The 20,810-nt window shown below is 42.7% G+C and overlaps 1 protein-coding gene across 7 annotated transcripts in view; it reads right to left on the bottom strand.

Annotated features, from left to right (window-relative positions):
• Positions 1 to 1,111: 1,111 nt before the first annotated feature.
• The window catches only part of yipf1 (Yip1 domain family, member 1), a 68,480-nt gene continuing 48,781 nt past the window's right edge, over positions 1,112 to 20,810 (bottom strand). For 3 of the 7 annotated variants that reach the window (XR_011669965.1, XR_011669967.1, XR_011669966.1), the window contains exons 2-10: positions 19,546 to 19,602; positions 18,150 to 18,316; positions 15,381 to 15,461; positions 14,260 to 14,347; positions 12,124 to 12,240; positions 11,775 to 11,941; positions 11,200 to 11,382; positions 9,391 to 9,792; positions 1,112 to 1,775 (exon numbers count right to left, since the gene is read on the bottom strand). Coding sequence is in view for 3 of the 7 variants with exons in the window: in XM_071360652.1 (XP_071216753.1) it covers positions 9,691 to 9,792; positions 11,200 to 11,382; positions 11,775 to 11,941; positions 12,124 to 12,240; positions 14,260 to 14,347; positions 15,381 to 15,461; positions 18,150 to 18,316; positions 19,546 to 19,582 (942 nt within the window). In the remaining 4 variants the exon portion in view is untranslated. The remainder of the gene's footprint in view (positions 1,776 to 9,390; positions 9,793 to 11,199; positions 11,383 to 11,774; positions 11,942 to 12,123; positions 12,241 to 14,259; positions 14,348 to 15,380; positions 15,462 to 18,149; positions 18,317 to 19,545; positions 19,603 to 20,810) is intronic. The other 4 variants (XM_071360652.1, XM_071360653.1, XR_011669968.1 and 1 more) reach the window with 3 other exon arrangements.

Raw genomic sequence — 20,810 nt, 5'->3', positions numbered from 1 at the left:
TTACTAGCCACAGAAATTGCAGCCCAAATATATACTTCACAGAGTTCAGGTAACAGACACATCTCAACATCAACTGTTCAGAGGAGACTGTGTGAATCAGACCTTCATGGTTGAATTGCTGCAAAGAAACCACTACTAAAGGACACCAATAATAAGAAGAGACTTGCTTTGGCCAAGAAACACGAACAATGGACATTAGACCGGTGGAAATCTGTCCTTTGGTCTGATAAGTCCAAATTTGAGATTTTTGGTCCCAACCGCTGTGTCTTTGTGAGACACAGGTGAACGGATCATCTCTGCATGTGTGGTTCCCACCGTGAAGCATGGAGGAGGTGGTGTAATGGTGCTTTGCTCGTGACACTGTCTGGTTTTATTTAGAATTCAAGGGACTCTTAACCAGCATGGCTACCACAGCATTCTACAGCGATACGCCCATCCCATCTGGTTTGGGCTTAGTGGGACTATCATTTGTTTTTCAACAGCACAGTGACCCAACACACCTCCAGGCTGTGTAAGGGCTATTTGACCAATAAGGAGAGTGATGGAGTGCTGCATCAGATGACCTGGCCTCCACAATCACCCGACCTCAACCCAATTGAGATGGTTTGGGATGAGTTGGACCGCAGAGTGAAGGAAAAGCAGCCAACAAGTGCTCAGCATATGTGGGAACTCCTTCAAGACTGTTGGAAAAGCATTTCTCATGAAGCTGGTTGAGAGAATTCCAAGAGTGTGCGAAGCTGTCATCAAGGCAAAGGGTGGCTACTTTGAAGAATCTAAAATACATTTTGTTTTAACACTTTTTTGGTTACTACATGATTCCATGTGTTATTTCATAGTTTTAATGTCTTCACTATTATTCTACAGATGTAGAAAATAGTAAAAATAAATAAAAACCCTGAAATGAGTAGGTGTGCCAAAACGTTTGACTGGTACTGTACATATGGGGGATTGGAAGTGATGCAGACAATTACATTACAATCTACCCCCTACAAGAAGTATCTACCCCCTGGACCTCTAGCAGTGTATAACGAAGACAGAGGACTGGCAGTTTCTGGACCTCTAGCAGCTGTTTTCTGTACATTTAGTATATGCGATAGTAATGACTCGGTAACAATGGAAAACATTTGAATACAAAAGAAGCGTCTTTCAAATGACATTTTTTTGTGAACAGTGTCTTATCAATATCAAGTTGTATGTGTATATATATATATATATATATATAACAGTAAAACTATGACTAGGTAAACAGGAAGGAAGGGATCTACCCAGTAACACACCTCATGTTTAGTTATAGTTCTATATAGTTAAGGCAGAGAGTGTAGACACCATCCCATTACAAATAACATCATGTGGCCACCACCAGTGTCCGTTTCCAGAAGTCAGCGCGGGGGGGCGGGGGTGTTCCAAATATCACCCTACATTATAGGGGTCCTGGTCAAAAGCAGTGCACTACATAGGGAATAGGGTGCCATTTGGTAAATAACCCAGGTCTTCGAACCAGGGTCGTATTCATTAGTACATACACATGAAAAACATTTTAAAACCCTTTGCAACGGAAAACGCAAAATATGCGTTTATTATTGTTTCAGTCCATTTTCTTCCGTTTGGTACCAAATGAATACAATCCAGGTGTGTGTGTGTGTGTGTGTCGTGCTGTAACACATTACTGTGTCTTTAAGGGCTTTAACAGGAAGAACCACCCGGGCAAGGTCGGTGCAGCAGGTCGGTAACCAAGACGACACTACGACACCATCGCCACGGCAACTTGATCCTACCTAATAAAGGTAACAGGAGACGTTGCAATTAAAAAATAATTGTTCACTTGTTCCCTGTGGGAAGGAGAAATCATTTCCAGGACAGGAAGTCTGATGGCAGATGATGTTGGGCAAAACAGGTGGTAAATAAATAAGAAGTGTTTTTCTGCTAACTCACACATTTGTAGACAATGAGTAAAAAACATAAAATGTCCCCCGCTAAAACCTTACCTAAACATGACACCTCCAACAGGATGTACAGTGGCATGGAAAACCACATGATACATTCACAAGTTTTTTCACATGTGTGTATTACAGGAAGTGCTGAGCGATTAGTGCTTTTTGAGGTAGGTTCAGTTTCGGTTCGATGATGAAAAAATGTATCACGGTTTTTGATTTCGATGATTAAAAAAAGAAAACATGAAATGTATTATGAAATAATAACGTTCAAATTATTTGAGAGCTTTTTAACGCAAATTCCAAAGCCAAAAATAATGAACATTCAATTGCCAAAACATGAAAAATATTCCATTGTCTCTGTCAGTTCCACATTGGGTAGACATCAATAGAAACATAGGAAATTACCATGAAATATTTATATATTTCAGTTGTGGATATTACTTATTTTATTTGATGACTTTATTATTTTTAAATCCTCAAAGGTATGTTCCCCAGACTGTACTATAGTCATCACCTCTGATCAGACAGTATCAGTCAGACCATCTAATGTTATGTTCCCCAGACTGTACTGTACTGTAGTCATCACCTCTGATCAGACAGTATCAGTCAGACCATCTAATGTTATGTTCCCCAGACTGTACTATAGTCATCACCTCTGATCAGACAGTATCAGTCAGACCATCTAATGTTATGTTCCCCAGACTGTACTGTCTGTAGTCATCACCTCTGACCAGACAGTATCAGTCAGACCATCTAATGTTATGTTCCCCAGACTGTACTGTCTGTAGACATCACCTCTGACCAGACAGTATCAGTCAGACCATCTAATGTTATGTTCCCCAGACTGTACTGTAGTCATCACCTCTGATCAGACAGTATCAGTCAGACCATCTAATGTTATGTTCCCCAGACTGTACTGTCTGTAGTCATCACCTCTGATCAGACAGTATCAGTCAGACCATCTAATGTTATGTTCCCCAGACTGTACTGTCTGTAGTCATCACCTCTGATCAGACAGTATCAGTCAGACCATCTAATGTTATGTTCCCCAGACTGTACTGTCTGTAGTCATCACCTCTGATCAGACAGTATCAGACAGACCATCTAATGTTATGTTCCCCAGACTGTACTGTCTGTAGTCATCACCTCTGATCAGACAGTATCAGACAGACCATCTAATGTTATGTTCCCCAGACTGTACTGTCTGTAGACATCACCTCTGACCAGACAGTATCAGTCAGACCATCTAATGTTATGTTCCCCAGACTGTACTGTATTCATCACCTCTGATCAGACAGTATCAGTCAGACCATCTAATGTTATGTTCCCCAGACTGTACTGTCTGTAGTCATCACCTCTGATCAGACAGTATCAGTCAGACCATCTAATGTCATGTTCCCCAGACTGTACTGTACTGTAGTCATCACCTCTGATCAGACAGTATCAGTCAGACCATCTAATGTTATGTTCCCCAGACTGTACTATAGTCATCACCTCTGATCAGACAGTATCAGACAGACCATCTAATGTTATGTTCCCCAGACTGTACTGTCTGTAGTCATCACCTCTGATCAGACAGTATCAGTCAGACCATCTAATGTTATGTTCCCCAGACTGTACTGTCTGTAGTCATCACCTCTGATCAGACAGTATCAGTCAGACCATCTAATGTTATGTTCCCCAGACTGTACTGTCTGTAGTCATCACCTCTGATCAGACAGTATCAGTCAGACCATCTAATGTTATGTTCCCCAGACTGTACTGTCTGTAGACATCACCTCTGACCAGACAGTATCAGTCAGACCATCTAATGTTATGTTCCCCAGACTGTACTGTCTGTAGTCATCACCTCTGATCAGACAGTATCAGACAGACCATCTAATGTTATGTTCCCCAGACTGTACTGTCTGTAGACATCACCTCTGACCAGACAGTATCAGACAGACCATCTAATGTTATGTTCCCCAGACTGTACTGTCTGTAGTCATCACCTCTGATCAGACAGTATCAGTCAGACCATCTAATGTCATGTTCCCCAGACTGTACTGTCTGTAGTCATCACCTCTGATCAGACAGTATCAGTCAGACCATCTAATGTTATGTTCCCCAGACTGTACTGTCTGTAGTCATCACCTCTGATCAGACAGTATCAGTCAGACCATCTAATGTTATGTTCCCCAGACTGTACTGTCTGTAGACATCACCTCTGATCAGACAGTATCAGTCAGACCATCTAATGTTATGTTCCCCAGACTGTACTGTCTGTAGACATCACCTCTGACCAGACAGTATCAGTCAGACCATATAATGTTATGTTCCCCAGACTGTACTGTCTGTAGTCATCACCTCTGATCAGACAGTATCAGTCAGACCATCTAATGTTATGTTCCCCAGACTGTACTGTCTGTAGTCATCACCTCTGATCAGACAGTATCAGTCAGACCATCTAATTTTATGTTCCCCAGACTGTACTGTCTGTAGACATCACCTCTGACCAGACAGTATCAGTCAGACCATCTAATGTTATGTTCCCCAGACTGTACTGTCTGTAGTCATCACCTCTGACCAGATAGTATCAGTCAGACCATCTAATGTTATGTTCCCCAGACTGTACTGTCTGTAGTCATCACCTCTGACCAGACAGTATCAGTCAGACCATCTAATGTCATGTTCCCCAGACTGTACTGTACTGTAGTCATCACCTCTGATCAGACAGTATCAGTCAGACCATCTAATGTTATGTTCCCCAGACTGTACTGTCTGTAGACATCACCTCTGACCAGACAGTATCAGTCAGACCATCTAATGTTATGTTCCCCAGACTGTACTGTCTGTAGACATCACCTCTGACCAGACAGTATCAGTCAGACCATCTAATGTCATGTTCCCCAGACTGTACTGTCTGTAGACATCACCTCTGACCAGACAGTATCAGTCAGACCATCTAATGTTATGTTCCCCAGACTGTACTGTCTGTAGTCATCACCTCTGATCAGACAGTATCAGTCAGACCATCTAATGTCATGTTCCCCAGACTGTACTGTCTGTAGTCATCACCTCTGACCAGACAGTATCAGTCAGACCATCTAATGTTATGTTCCCCAGACTGTACTGTCTGTAGTCATCACCTCTGATCAGACAGTATCAGTCAGACCATCTAATGTTATGTTCCCCAGACTGTACTGTCTGTAGTCATCACCTCTGACCAGACAGTATCAGTCAGACCATCTAATGTTATGTTCCCCAGACTGTACTGTCTGTAGTCATCACCTCTGATCAGACAGTATCAGTCAGACCATCTAATGTTATGTTCCCCAGACTGTACTGTCTGTAGACATCACCTCTGACCAGACAGTATCAGTCAGACCATCTAATGTTATGTTCCCCAGACTGTACTGTCTGTAGTCATCACCTCTGATCAGACAGTATCAGACAGACCATCTAATGTTATGTTCCCCAGACTGTACTGTCTGTAGACATCACCTCTGACCAGACAGTATCAGACAGACCATCTAATGTTATGTTCCCCAGACTGTACTGTCTGTAGTCATCACCTCTGATCAGACAGTATCAGTCAGACCATCTAATGTCATGTTCCCCAGACTGTACTGTCTGTAGTCATCACCTCTGATCAGACAGTATCAGTCAGACCATCTAATGTTATGTTCCCCAGACTGTACTGTCTGTAGTCATCACCTCTGATCAGACAGTATCAGTCAGACCATCTAATGTTATGTTCCCCAGACTGTACTGTCTGTAGACATCACCTCTGATCAGACAGTATCAGTCAGACCATCTAATGTTATGTTCCCCAGACTGTACTGTCTGTAGACATCACCTCTGACCAGACAGTATCAGTCAGACCATATAATGTTATGTTCCCCAGACTGTACTGTCTGTAGTCATCACCTCTGATCAGACAGTATCAGTCAGACCATCTAATGTTATGTTCCCCAGACTGTACTGTCTGTAGTCATCACCTCTGATCAGACAGTATCAGTCAGACCATCTAATTTTATGTTCCCCAGACTGTACTGTCTGTAGTCATCACCTCTGATCAGACAGTATCAGTCAGACCATCTAATGTTATGTTCCCCAGACTGTACTGTCTGTAGACATCACCTCTGACCAGACAGTATCAGTCAGACCATCTAATGTTATGTTCCCCAGACTGTACTGTCTGTAGTCATCACCTCTGATCAGACAGTATCAGACAGACCATCTAATGTTATGTTCCCCAGACTGTACTGTCTGTAGACATCACCTCTGACCAGACAGTATCAGACAGACCATCTAATGTTATGTTCCCCAGACTGTACTGTCTGTAGTCATCACCTCTGATCAGACAGTATCAGTCAGACCATCTAATGTCATGTTCCCCAGACTGTACTGTCTGTAGTCATCACCTCTGATCAGACAGTATCAGTCAGACCATCTAATGTTATGTTCCCCAGACTGTACTGTCTGTAGTCATCACCTCTGATCAGACAGTATCAGTCAGACCATCTAATGTTATGTTCCCCAGACTGTACTGTCTGTAGACATCACCTCTGATCAGACAGTATCAGTCAGACCATCTAATGTTATGTTCCCCAGACTGTACTGTCTGTAGACATCACCTCTGACCAGACAGTATCAGTCAGACCATATAATGTTATGTTCCCCAGACTGTACTGTCTGTAGTCATCACCTCTGATCAGACAGTATCAGTCAGACCATCTAATGTTATGTTCCCCAGACTGTACTGTCTGTAGACATCACCTCTGACCAGACAGTATCAGTCAGACCATCTAATGTTATGTTCCCCAGACTGTACTGTCTGTAGACATCACCTCTGACCAGACAGTATCAGTCAGACCATCTAATGTCATGTTCCCCAGACTGTACTGTCTGTAGACATCACCTCTGACCAGACAGTATCAGTCAGACCATCTAATGTTATGTTCCCCAGACTGTACTGTCTGTAGTCATCACCTCTGATCAGACAGTATCAGTCAGACCATCTAATGTCATGTTCCCCAGACTGTACTGTCTGTAGTCATCACCTCTGACCAGACAGTATCAGTCAGACCATCTAATGTTATGTTCCCCAGACTGTACTGTCTGTAGTCATCACCTCTGATCAGACAGTATCAGTCAGACCATCTAATGTTATGTTCCCCAGACTGTACTGTCTGTAGTCATCACCTCTGACCAGACAGTATCAGTCAGACCATCTAATGTTATGTTCCCCAGACTGTACTGTCTGTAGTCATCACCTCTGACCAGACAGTATCAGTCAGACCATCTAATGTTATGTTCCCCAGACTGTACTGTCTGTAGTCATCACCTCTGATCAGACAGTATCAGACAGACCATCTAATGTTATGTTCCCCAGACTGTACTGTCTGTAGTCATCACCTCTGATCAGACAGTATCAGACAGACCATCTAATGTTATGTTCCCCAGACTGTACTGTCTGTAGTCATCACCTCTGATCAGACAGTATCAGTCAGACCATCTAATGTTATGTTCCCCAGACTGTACTGTCTGTAGTCATCACCTCTGATCAGACAGTATCAGACAGACCATCTAATGTTATGTTCCCCAGACTGTACTGTCTGTAGTCATCACCTCTGATCAGACAGTATCAGACAGACCATCTAATGTTATGTTCCCCAGACTGTACTGTACTGTAGTCATCACCTCTGATCAGACAGTATCAGTCAGACCATCTAATGTCATGTTCCCCAGACTGTACTGTCTGTAGTCATCACCTCTGATCAGACAGTATCAGTCAGACCATCTAATGTCATGTTCCCCAGACTGTACTGTCTGTAGTCATCACCTCTGATCAGACAGTATCAGACAGACCATCTAATGTCATGTTCCCCAGACTGTACTGTCTGTAGTCATCACCTCTGATCAGACAGTATCAGACAGACCATCTAATGTTATGTTCCCCAGACTGTACTGTACTGTAGTCATCACCTCTGATCAGACAGTATCAGTCAGACCATCTAATGTTATGTTCCCCAGACTGTACTGTCTGTAGTCATCACCTCTGATCAGACAGTATCAGACAGACCATCTAATGTTATGTTCCCCAGACTGTACTGTACTGTAGTCATCACCTCTGATCAGACAGTATCAGACAGACCATCTAATGTTATGTTCCCCAGACTGTACTGTCTGTAGTCATCACCTCTGATCAGACAGTATCAGACAGACCATCTAATGTTATGTTCCCCAGACTGTACTGTCTGTAGTCATCACCTCTGATCAGACAGTATCAGACAGACCATCTAATGTTATGTTCCCCAGACTGTACTGTCTGTAGTCATCACCTCTGATCAGACAGTATCAGACAGACCATCTAATGTTATGTTCCCCAGACTGTACTGTCTGTAGTCATCACCTCTGATCAGACAGTATCAGACAGACCATCTAATGTTATGTTCCCCAGACTGTACTGTCTGTAGTCATCACCTCTGATCAGACAGTATCAGACAGACCATCTAATGTTATGTTCCCCAGACTGTACTGTCTGTAGTCATCACCTCTGACCAGTCAGACCATCTAATGTTATGTTCCCCAGACTGTACTGTCTGTAGTCATCACCTCTGACCAGTCAGACCATCTAATGTTATGTTCCCCAGACTGTACTGTCTGTAGTCATCACCTCTGATCAGACAGTATCAGACAGACCATCTAATGTTATGTTCCCCAGACTGTACTGTCTGTAGTCATCACCTCTGATCAGACAGTATCAGACAGACCATCTAATGTTATGTTCCCCAGACTGTACTGTCTGTAGTCATCACCTCTGACCAGTCAGACCATCTAATGTTATGTTCCCCAGACTGTACTGTCTGTAGTCATCACCTCTGACCAGTCAGACCATCTAATGTTATGTTCCCCAGACTGTACTGTCTGTAGTCATCACCTCTGATCAGACAGTATCAGACAGACCATCTAATGTCATGTTCCCCAGACTGTACTGATAGGATGCTGCAGAGCTGTCTGACTAAAGAACTAGTCAAATTATTTTAAAGTAGATATTTTCACAGTATATGAAAACCACAACTCCATTCAGCCCCACATAGTTCTTGACTTGTCCGATTTCTCTCATGAATGATTTCATTTCTCTCACAAAAAAAAACCTAACTAAATGGAATTAAAGTAATCGAACTTGAGTCGGTCAATTAGTGTTTTAATAACCCCCCCCCCCCCCCCCAAAAGACATGTTGGTTAATCGCTCAGCACTAATTTCAGGTTAGTTCAATGTATGCGCACATGGCTAAGTCGCTTTGAACAAAAGCATCTCGTAAATGGTATATGTTTTACTCACGTTGGCTGCGGTGAAGGAGCCACTAACATGTTATTAATATATTTAGTTACACGAGTGGCTATATATAAGACCACCAGCGGAGGTATGAATGTCTACAACTCAAATATCTTTAGTTCCACCATTTACCTCAGGACATTGTATTAGTTCTGTGCATCTCGGTGGTTGGAGATGACTTGGTTCCATGGCCCACCATTTACCTCAGGACATTGTATTACTTCCATGGCCCACCATTTACCTCAGGACATTGTATTACTTCCATGGTCCACCATTTACCTCAGGACATTGTATTACTTCCATGGTCCACCATTTACCTCAGGACATTGTATTACTTCCATGGTCCACCATTTACCTCAGGACATTGTATTACTTCCATGGTCCACCATTTACCTCAGGACATTGTATTACTTCCATGGTCCACCATTTACCTCAGGACATTGTATTAGTTCTGTGCATCCCGGTGGTTGGAGATGACTTGGTTCCATTATGACTTGGTTCCACCACAGCCTCCAACGTACTGAAGAAGTAAGCCTGGATGAAAATAAACACAATCATTTATTCTGAGAGAACATCGGGGTTATGCCCCAAATGACACCCCCCCCCCATTCCCTTTATAGTGCACTACTTTTGACCAGGACCCCCATAGGGAATAGGGTGCCATTTGGGAGACATCCGAGAGCAACAAGCTAAAGAGGAACAGGGGCTCTGGTCAAAAGTAGTGCACTATATAGGGAATAGGGTTCCATAGGACTCTGGTCTAAAGTAGTGCACTATATAGGGAATAGGGTGCCATTTCTGATGAACCTCATTTCCTGTCCGTCTTTTTTTTATTAAGCCCTTCTGACACTCAATCTCTCTCTGTGAGTAGACGGGTCGTTCCACGAAATCAGTGCCTTTTGCGTAATTTCTGAAGATTATAATTTACGTCTGTCCCTCATTTTAAGCAATTCTTAACATACCATACAAAATGGATAATGGACATCCACAAATTAATTACATACGGTAGGAAACTTTACATACAGTGCCTTCGGAAAGTATTCAGACCCCTTCACTTTTTCCACATTTTGTTACGTTACAGCCTTATTCTAAAATGGATTATCCTACACACAATACTCCCATATGCAGCGGTCAGGTTACCACGACAACGGTCTCAACAAAGTTGAATGTCTCTTGCTCCTACCCGGCAAAAGCCATGGCTACATAAAAGGTGAATGCGGACAAGTAACATGGAAAAAAATAGAGCTGTTGTACCCTCCTCTCTCTCCCCCTTCCTTCCTTCCTTCCTTCCTTCCTTCCTTCCTTCCTTCCTTCCTTCCTTCCTTCCTTCCTTCCTTCCTTCCTTCCTTCCTTCCTTCCTTCCTTCCTTCCTTCCTTCCTTCCTTCCTTCCCTCTCTCTCTCTCCCTCTCTCCCTCTCTCCCTCTCTCCCTCTCTCCCTCTCTCCCTCCCTCCCTCAGGTAAACTAACTAACTTGACTCCTTTAATCTCTTTCTCATGCGCTGTCAAGAGGGACCCTCCAAAAGTGTCCGTCACGAGGGAGTGTAGCCAAAGATACCGTGGTCTTCGGTGTAGCGCTCAGGCGGTTGCCACGCTACAAGGGCTCCAGTAGAATAGTGAGGAGGTAACTGAGCTCATCAAGTCATTGTGTGGGTCCCATGTTGGAGATGCAACCATTGGTGCTACAGAGCGCAGCCAGGTGAGGTCATCTAAACTGGGTCAGTCGGCGATTGTTAAATCAGGACATTGTGTTACATGACCAGGAACAACCCAACTCCGTAAGGCTGGTGTCGTGTTCACTAGGCACGAAAAAAACGGTCTGCACTTGCCCAATAATAAACACTCATTTTTGGGTTTTCCACGGTGCACAACGTTTAGAAACGTTTTGCTACGCTGTGCCCTAATGAACACCACCCAGGTGTGTTTTTCCCGGGAATAGTTACCTTACAACCGAACGCCAAGAGGATGTGGAGCGCCACGATGGCCGTCATGATCGCTATGACAACCCGGGGCCGGTCGTCACGGACGGCGGGCCAGAAGGTCAACACCAGGACGGAACCAGAGAGACAGAGAGCCACAACAATGGAAAACCACCTGACGGCCTCGTGCGGGATGATCCACAACACCTGTCAACAACAACACCTGTCAACATCAACACCTGTCAACATCAACACCTGTCAACAACAACACCTGTCAACAACAACACCTGTCAACAACAACACCTGTCAACAACAACACCTGTCAACAACAACACCTGTCAACAACAACACCTGTCAACATCAACACCTGTCAACAACAACACCTGTCAACATCAACACCTGTCAACAACAACACCTGTCAACAACAACACCTGTCAACAACAACACCTGTCAACAACAACATCATTAAAAAAAGAAAGGAATAAATATATCCTCAACATTAGCATTCCAACAAAGTAAATGTGACAATATCAAAGCTAATAAAATATAAACAATGCCACATAATCAGACATAAAACAGTGTAATCTGTCATGTTTTACCACAGCAGGTATGTAGACGGCCAGGGAGTATCCGTAGACACACACCATCTCCAGGAATGAGTAAGAAACTGTGTTCATAACCTTGGAGTTTCTCCAGACCAGCAGACCCCACAGGGCCAGGGGAACCAGCCACGCATAGCTGTAGATCGCCGTGGCCGCAATGGTCACTGGGAAATAAAAAACACGCAGAGGAAACAGTAGCAACAATCACATTCTTTTCTAAAACATTTACGGGACTTTTTTTGTTGTTGTGTTCAGTATCTATTTGACTGAGTCTTGGGAAAGTGGAGGAGTCAGTTTGATCCTGTGTTTTGTTTTACCCTCGAAAAACTTAATATGACAGACTCACCTTTCCGGAACTCTGGGACATATTTATACTGCGGTATCCCCTGGTGAACCAGGAAGTCAGAGATGTTTCCACAGATGGCGATGACAAAAACCAGAGTAGCACATATCCAGAAGGGACCTGGGGGCACAGAGATTGACGGACGGTATCAGTAATCTGTAGTATTTGACTGTGCATCACGGGCCAGTTTCAAATGCTGCTTCCACGTCCCTGAATCCACTTGTTGGGGTTGAATTTTATTCTGCCACTTGTTGAATGCCCTCATCAAGACACAGGTGCCATTATATACTCAGTGTTATCCACAAGTACATAGAGTAGCCAGCCAAATATAAAAAGTAGCTAGCCCCTCTGCGTTCAAAATGTTTTGCAGAAGGAGCTCTATTTTGGTGGCCTCCGGTACATTTTCATGCCTTAATTCCATCTGAAACACACAGCGAAATGATTGAATAATTTATCGAGTTCTCACATTGAAAAAAATGTGTTGTGGTATTGTCTAGAAAGACTTTAGTGAAAATGTATGAGTCCAGGGTGTTGCTGTTTGGTCTCGGTCTCGGTCAATACGATCAAAACTATTTAACCCTTTTTTAACATTTATCTCGTCTTCTCTTGAGATTAAAGTCTCATTTATAGTTTCCCCTGCAAGATATTAATTGCCACAATTATGTTTTCTCTTCAAATTATGTATTTTATTAAAACAGAAAAATGAAGTAAATATCCTAAATTATCTTGAAAAATAAATTAAAGGATTGGTTTTTCCAAGGTTTCCGGTTATACACAGTTTGTTCAGGTTTTCGCTCTTAAAAACAAACAAACAACACTTTTTTAATAGAAAAACAACATAATTGGATGCTCTAAGTCCACAACAATGCTTATAAACCCCATTAGGACCACTTGTTGGTTTTTGGGTGTAGTTCCCCTTTAATTCAAGTGACCACCTAGCAAGAGGCTGTTATTTAGCGTGTTTTTGTAGAGCACACGTGATTGTAGAGTTTTCAAACACAACTGGAATGATGTTTGTCCCCGATGTCGTCTATTTAACTTCCTCTAAACCCCCAGAATGAATCTAAGATAACTCAAGAAATCTGTTACTAATTAACGTTTTTGCCAAGAATGTTTTAGTCGCGCAATTTGACATCTAACTAAGAAAGTTTTAGTTGAGAAAAGTCGCCAAGAATGTTTTAGTTTGTGGAGAGACCTGAAAATAGCTGTGCAGCGACACTCCCCATCCAACCTGACAGAGCTTGAGAGGATCTGCAGAGAAGAATGGGAGAAACTCCCCAAATACAGGTTTGCCAAGCTTGTAGCTTCGTACCCATCATACTCAATGCTGTAATCGTTGCCAAAGGTGCTTTAACAAAGTACTGGGTAAAAGGTCTGAATACTTATGGAAATATGATATTTCAGTTTTTTTATTTTTAATATATTTGCAAAAATGTTTAGTCATTATGGGGTATTGTGTGTAGATTGATGAGGGGGAAAAAACAATTTAATCCATGTTAGAATAAGGCTGTAACGTAACAAAATGTGTAAAAAGTCAAGGGGTCTGAATACTTTCCGAAGGCACTGTATGACAACAACTTTATTCAGTCAGTTCGACACCTTTTATACACTAGTCAACACTGGCTGTTCAGTTGCAAATCAACACACAGTAAATAGCCTACCTGGCGCCACGACGCCACGTGGCTGGCTATGTGAAACACACAAAAGAAAAGAAATGAATGTGTCAGAAAACCTTAATTAAGTCGTGGATTTTTAGTATCATCGTTACCATGTGGGACGTCCATCATGCTCTCTCTCTCTCCTCTGTGGAAAGAAATTCAACTGCAACCAACCACAACACACACAAATTGTACCCGGGAGGTGGGACAGACCGCAGGCTACGTAACCATGTCGTCGCTCGCTTTGTGACTGAGAGGCGCCTGTCCTATCGATAGATTGGTAGAAGATGCATATCGTTCATTGTAGCGAGAGTGGGATCGACGGACTAACCAATTAAAAAATACTTTTAATTAAAAGTAACCTAGTTGAAGTGGAAAAAGTAGACGGCTGAAAATAAGAAGTGTCTGATTAGCCGACAGCTGGCGCTAACGGAAAACATTAAGGTAACAACACTTCAGGACTAGTAGGAAGGACGCTCACCATAAAGATCAGGGTTGTTGCGGATGTAGAGATGGACAAAGTTCTTCCCTGGCCATGGCAATAACGAACCCAGGATTCTCTCTCTCACCTAAAGGAAACACGTTACACCACAGTCGTTACAACCACGGTCGTTACAACCACGGTCGTTACAACCACGGTCGTTACAAACACGGTCGTTACAACCACGGTCGTTACAACCACGGTCGTTACAACCACGGTCGTTACAACCACGGTCGTTACAACCACGGTCGTTACAACCACGGTCGTTACAACCACGGTCGTTACAAACACGGTCGTTATAACCACGGTCGTTACAACCACGGTCGTTACAACCACGGTCGTTACAACCACGGTCGTTACAACCACGGTCGTTATAACCACGGTCGTTACAACCACGGTCGTTACAACCACGGTCGTTACAACCACGGTCGTTACAACCACAGTCGTTACAAACACAAATATAATAAATACATGATTACATATCCAAGATGGACGCCTATCCTATGCAGGGATGGATTACCGAAAGGGCACACAGGGTACGGGGCCCCCAACTTTTTGTTCTGCTTTTTGGGGTTATGGGTCACCTGGAGGTCGTGGTGGGGGGCCTAGATAGCATATATCTAGGGGGCCTAGATAGTTGTCCTGCAATTCTACACATATGCTAAGAAAATTATTATTATTATAAAATAAAAAATAAAATTTTTTAAAATGTTTTTTTTTTGTTGTTTTGTTTTAAATCTCTCAGCCTCAATGCAAAATGTTAACAATAGCATGAGACGAGCTATAAAACAGCGAATCTCTCTCTCTGACCCATGCCAACAAGTGTAGAATTGCAGGAAATGTGCTTTTAAACTGCAACATTTTCTCTTCGCCTCATGACAAAATGTGTAGAATAGCATTATAAAACTGCAATTCTTTCTACACAAACCGTGTGTTGAAATGCAGGAAGTTGGCTGTTTTCCCCCGCAAATAAAAAATCCGGTCCTGATCCAATGTGAATTTAATTCATTCTTAAATACTCATTGCAAATGTCATTACAAAAATAAATATTATGTTTTCAAAAAAGGCCTATTTGTTTGGCCGATTCAATTCAGGTGAACAGATGAAGTCAGTTGAAGTACCTGGTGTGTCTCTACGTCAAAGAACCTCTGATAATATTCAAAGGTCCAGAAAGGAGCACTTCTCTTCTGCCCAGACAACAGCTGAAGGAAAAAAGAAACATGTATTTTAAAACAATGTAACTCACATCCAGTAACAAAACACCACAATCACAGAATCAGATTAATTATCAGAAACATTAAATGGGCTTTTCTATGGCATGTGCTTTTATTTTCTGAACCAAACATTGACAACATCTGGGCTGTAACTAAGTGCTTACCGTTTACAGCCTATACGTTGTCAATGTTACGTTATAACGTGGTAAACTACACTATATATACAAAAGTATATGGACACCCCTTTCAGCCACACCCGCTGACAGGTGTATAAAATGGAGCACAAAGCCATGCAAACTCCATAGACAAACATTGGCAGTAGAATGCCCTTAAGAGCTCAGTGACTTTCAACGTGGCACCGTCATAGGATCCCACCTTAACAACAAGTCAGTTCATCAAATTTCTGCCCTGCTAGAGCTGCCCCCGGTCAACTGTAAGTGCTGTAAAGTGCTTGTGAAGTGGAAACGGATAGGAGCAACAACGGCTCAGCAACGAAGTGGTAGGCCACACAAGGTCACAGAACAGGACTGCTGAATGCTGAAGCACGTAAAAATAATCTGTCCTCGGTTGCAACACTCACTACAGAGCTTCATAATGCCTCTGGAAGCAACGTCAGCACAACAACTGTTCGTAGGGAGCTTCATGATATGGGTTTCTATGGCCGAGCAGCCGCACACCAGCCTCAGATCACCATGCGCAATACCAAGCGTCGGCTGGAGTGGTGTAAAGCTCACCGCCATTGGACTCTGGAGCAGTGGAAACGCGTTCTCTGGAGTGATGAATCACACTTCACCATCTGGCAGTCCAACAAGACAAATCTGGGTTTGGAGGATGCCAGGAGAACGCTACCTGCCCCAATGCATAGTGCCAACTGTAAAGTTTGGTGGAGGAGGAATAATGGTCTGGAGCTGTTTTTCATGGATCGGGCCCCTTAGTTCCAGTGAAGAGAAATCTCAACGCTACAGCATACAATGACATTCTAGAGGATTCTGTGCTTCCAACTTTGTGGCAACAGTTTGGGGATGACCCTTTCCCGTTTCAGCATGACAATGCCCCCATGCACAAACGAGGTCCATACAGAAATGATTTGTCGAGATCAGTGTAGAAGAACTTGACTGGCCTGCACAAAGCCCTGACCTCAACCCCATCGAAAACCTTTTGGAAGAATTGGAACACCGACTAGGCCTGGCTCGCAAATGCCCAACATCAGTGCCCGACCTTACAAATGCTCGTGGCTGAATGGAAGCAAGTCCCCGTAGCGATGTTCTAACATCTAGTAGAAAGCCTTCCCAGAGGAGTGGAGGCTGTTATAGCAACAATGTTCAAACGTCTAGTGGAAAGCCTTCCCAGAAGAGTGGAGGCTGTTATAACAGCAATGTTCCAACATCTAGTGGAAAGCCTTCCCAGAAGAGTAGAGGCTGTTATAACAGCAATGTTCCAACATCTAGTGGAAAGCCTTCCCAGAAGAGTAGAGGCTGTTATAGCAGCAATGTTCCAACATCTAGTGGAAAGCTTTCCCAGAAGAGTGGAGGCTGTTATAACAGCAATGTTCCAACATCTAGTGGAAAGCCTTCCCAGAAGAGTGGAGGCTGTTATAGCAGCAATGTTCCAACATCTAGTGGAAAGCCTTCCCAGAAGAGTGGAGGCTGTTATAGCAGCAATGTTCCAACATCTAGCGGAAAGCCTTCCCAGAAGAGTGGAGGCTGTTATAGCAGCAATGTTCCAACATCTAGTGGAAAGCCTTCCCAGAAGAGTGGAGGCTGTTATAGCAGCAATGTTCCAACATCTAGTGGAAAGCCTTCCCAGAAGAGTGGAGGCTGTTATAACAGCAATGTTCCAACATCTAGTGGAAAGCCTTCCCAGAAGAGTGGAGGCTGTTATAGCAGCAATGTTCCAACATCTAGTGAAAAGCCTTCCCAGAAGAGTGGAGGCTGTTATAGCAGCAATGTTCCAACATCTAGTGAAAATCCTTCCCAGAAGAGTGGAGGCTGTTATAGCAGCAATGTTCCAACATCTAGTGGAAAGCCTTCCCAGAAGAGTGGAGGCTGTTATAGCAGCAATGTTCCAACATCTAGTGGAAAGCCTTCCCAGAAGAGTGGAGGCTGTTATAGCAGCAATGTTCCAACATCTAGTGAAAAGCCTTCCCAGAAGAGTGGAGGCTGTTATAGCAGCAATGTTCCAACATCTAGTGGAAAGCCTTCCCAGAAGAGTGGAGGCTGTTATAGCAGCAATGTTCCAACATCTAGTGGAAAGCCTTCCCAGAAGAGTGGAGGCTGTTATAGCAGCAATGTTCCAACATCTAGTGGAAAGCCTTCCCAGAAGAGTGGAGGCTGTTATAGCAGCAATGTTCCAACATCTAGTGGAAAGCCTTCCCAGAAGAGTGGAGGCTGTTATAGCAGCAATGTTCCAACATCTAGTGGAAAGCCTTCCCAGAAGAGTGGAGGCTGTTATAGCAGCAATGTTCCAACATCTAGTGGAAAGCCTTCCCAGAAGAGTGGAGGCTGTTATAGCAGCAATGTTCCAACATCTAGTGGAAAGCCTTCCCAGAAGAGTGGAGGCTGTTATAGTAGCAAAGGGGGGACCAACACCATATTAATGACCATGATTTTGGAATGAGATGTTCGACCAATAGGTGTCCACATACTTTTGTTCATATAGTGTATGAATTTTTCTGACCTCAGTCTTGTCGTCATTGGCCAATGGGTCATTGTCCTCTTCGAAGGATGTCACCGGTGCAGATCTCCTCTGTTTCTGAGGTTTGTGACTTCCTGCCCCCGTGTCCTCGATACTGATGGTAGTCGCATCTCCGTTCCCACCCAAATGGCTCTCAGAACTGTCAAATTCTGTTTCAGAATGTTAGGAAAGAGAAAGGTTATAAGATTCTGATTCAGAATGTTAGTAAAGAGAAAGGTTATAAGATTCTGATTCAGAATGTTAGTAAAGAGAAAGGTTATGACAAAGATTCTGATTCAGAACGTCAGTAAAGAGAAAGGTTATGAGATTCTGATTCAGAATGTTAGTAAAGAGAAAGGTTATGACAAAGATTCTGATTCAGAACGTCAGTAAAGAGAAAGGTTATGAGATTCTGTTTCAGAATGTTAGGAAAGAGAAAGGTTATAAGATTCTGATTCAGAATGTTAGTAAAGAGAAAGGTTATAAGATTCTGATTCAGAATGTTAGTAAAGAGAAAGGTTATGACAAAGATTCTGATTCAGAACGTCAGTAAAGAGAAAGGTTATGAGATTCTGATTCAGAATGTTAGTAAAGAGAAAGGTTATGAGATTCTGATTCAGAATGTTAGTAAAGAGAAAGGTTATGAGATTCTGATTCAGAACGTTAGTAAAGAGGAAGGTTATGAGATTCTGATTCAGAAAAAAACTGCCTAATACCACCATCTAGTGGGCACAACCTGGTAATATCAGGATTTTTGAAGAAATTAACTTGTTCAAAACTATTCAAATATTGTCTCTCTCTCTCTCTCTTTGGTTAATTACTCACCACATTTTATGCACTACAGTGTTAGCTACCTGTAGCTTATGCTTTCAGTACTAAATACATTTGTTGATCCTTTGATTGGGTGGACAACATGTCAGTTCATGCTGCAAGAGCTCTGATAGGTTGGAGTACATCCTCTGGAAGTTATCACAATTACTGTGTAAGTCTATGGAAGGGGGTGAGAACCATGAGCCTCCTAGGTTTTGTATTGAAGTCAATGTACCCAGAGGAGGACGGAAACTAGCTGTCCTCCGGCTACACCATGGTGCTACCCTACAGAGTGCCGTTGAGGCTACTGTAGACCTTCATTGCAAAACAGAGTGTTTTAATCAGTTATTAGGTGACGTGAATATATTTAGTATAGTTTATTCTAAAATGAATAACTTTTTCAATGCTTCACTATTTTTATTTTTTATGAAATTCACTAAAGAGGATGGTCCTGCCCTTCCTCCTCAGTGGAGCCTCCACTGATCTGAATGGCATTATTATTATTATAATAATGTATAGAGTCTATAAGACTGAGCACCAGCGGTGTCAAGCTGTATCAGAATGGCATTACAGTCTATTAAACACTCACCTTGAAATGTTAAGAGGAAATCGCTGTTAGCCGCCATGTAGGAGACTAATCAAGAGTCTGTGGAGACAAAGAAGATAAGTATCAAGAGAGATGCTTCTCCATAGAGATCCATTACGCTGCTGGCACTGTATCGTTACAGGGAATGTGGACAAACTTGTTCAATGATCATCACTCAGCAGCTTTTTTCAGAGGATAGGAGGTTGACAGGTTTAACAATAACATTCACAGTATACAGTCAATGTAACTACTCGTTTTGTTTGTTCACTACGATTGAATGCAGATGACAAAACTAACTCAGCACTGCTGGGCGGATCAACATTTACAGAACGGGTACCTGGAGGAAATTGGGGGGAGGGTCACGTTATTTCAATTTCAGTCAAGGGAAGGGTTTAGTTATATTTTAATCTGGTTCAGGGGAGGGTCATGTAATATTTTGTGTTTTAAATATATATATTTACACACACACACACACACACACACACACTACCAGTCAACAGTTTGGACAGCTACTCATTCCAGGGTTTTCTTAATTTTTTCTACATTGTAGAATAATAGTGAAGACATCAAAACTATGTAATAACGCATATGAAATCATGTAGTAACTAAAAATGTGTTTAACAAATCAAAATATATTTTAGATTCTTCAAAGTAGCCACCCTTTGCCTTGATGACAGCTTTACACACTCTTGGAATACTCTCAACCAGCTTCATGAGGTAGTCACCTGGAATGCATTTCAATTAACAGGTGTACCTTGTTTAAAGTGGAATCTATTTCAACCGGGAGAAAAAGGTACATTTGCAGACGGTAGCCGTGCTTGATGCCTACTTTACACCGCTGAGAAATGTGGGGTTGGAAAGTCACAACAAAGAACACAGGATCAAAGAACACAGGATCGAGACGAAACTCTTGATGGCAGTGTGAATGCATTAAGAGAAGAGGAACTATCGATGGCTGTGTGAATGCATTAAGAGAAACTATCGATGGCTGTGTGAATGCATTAAGAGAAGAGGAACTATCGATGGCTGTGTGAATGCATTAAGAGACGTGGAACTATCGATGGCTGTGTGAATGCATTAAGAGACGTGGAACTATCGATGGCTGTGTGAATGCATTAAGAGACGTGGAACTATCGATGGCTGTGTGAATGCATTAAGAGACGTGGAACTATCGATGGCTGTGTGAATGCATTAAGAGAAGAGGAACTATCGATGCCTGTGTGAATGCATTAAGAGAAGAGGAACTATCGATGGCTGTGTGAATGCAT

This window comes from Salvelinus alpinus, chromosome 23 (assembly GCF_045679555.1).
Source record: "Salvelinus alpinus chromosome 23, SLU_Salpinus.1, whole genome shotgun sequence".
Classification (NCBI taxonomy): Eukaryota; Metazoa; Chordata; class Actinopteri; order Salmoniformes; family Salmonidae; genus Salvelinus; species Salvelinus alpinus.
This window is presented reverse-complemented; position numbering and strand designations above follow the sequence as displayed.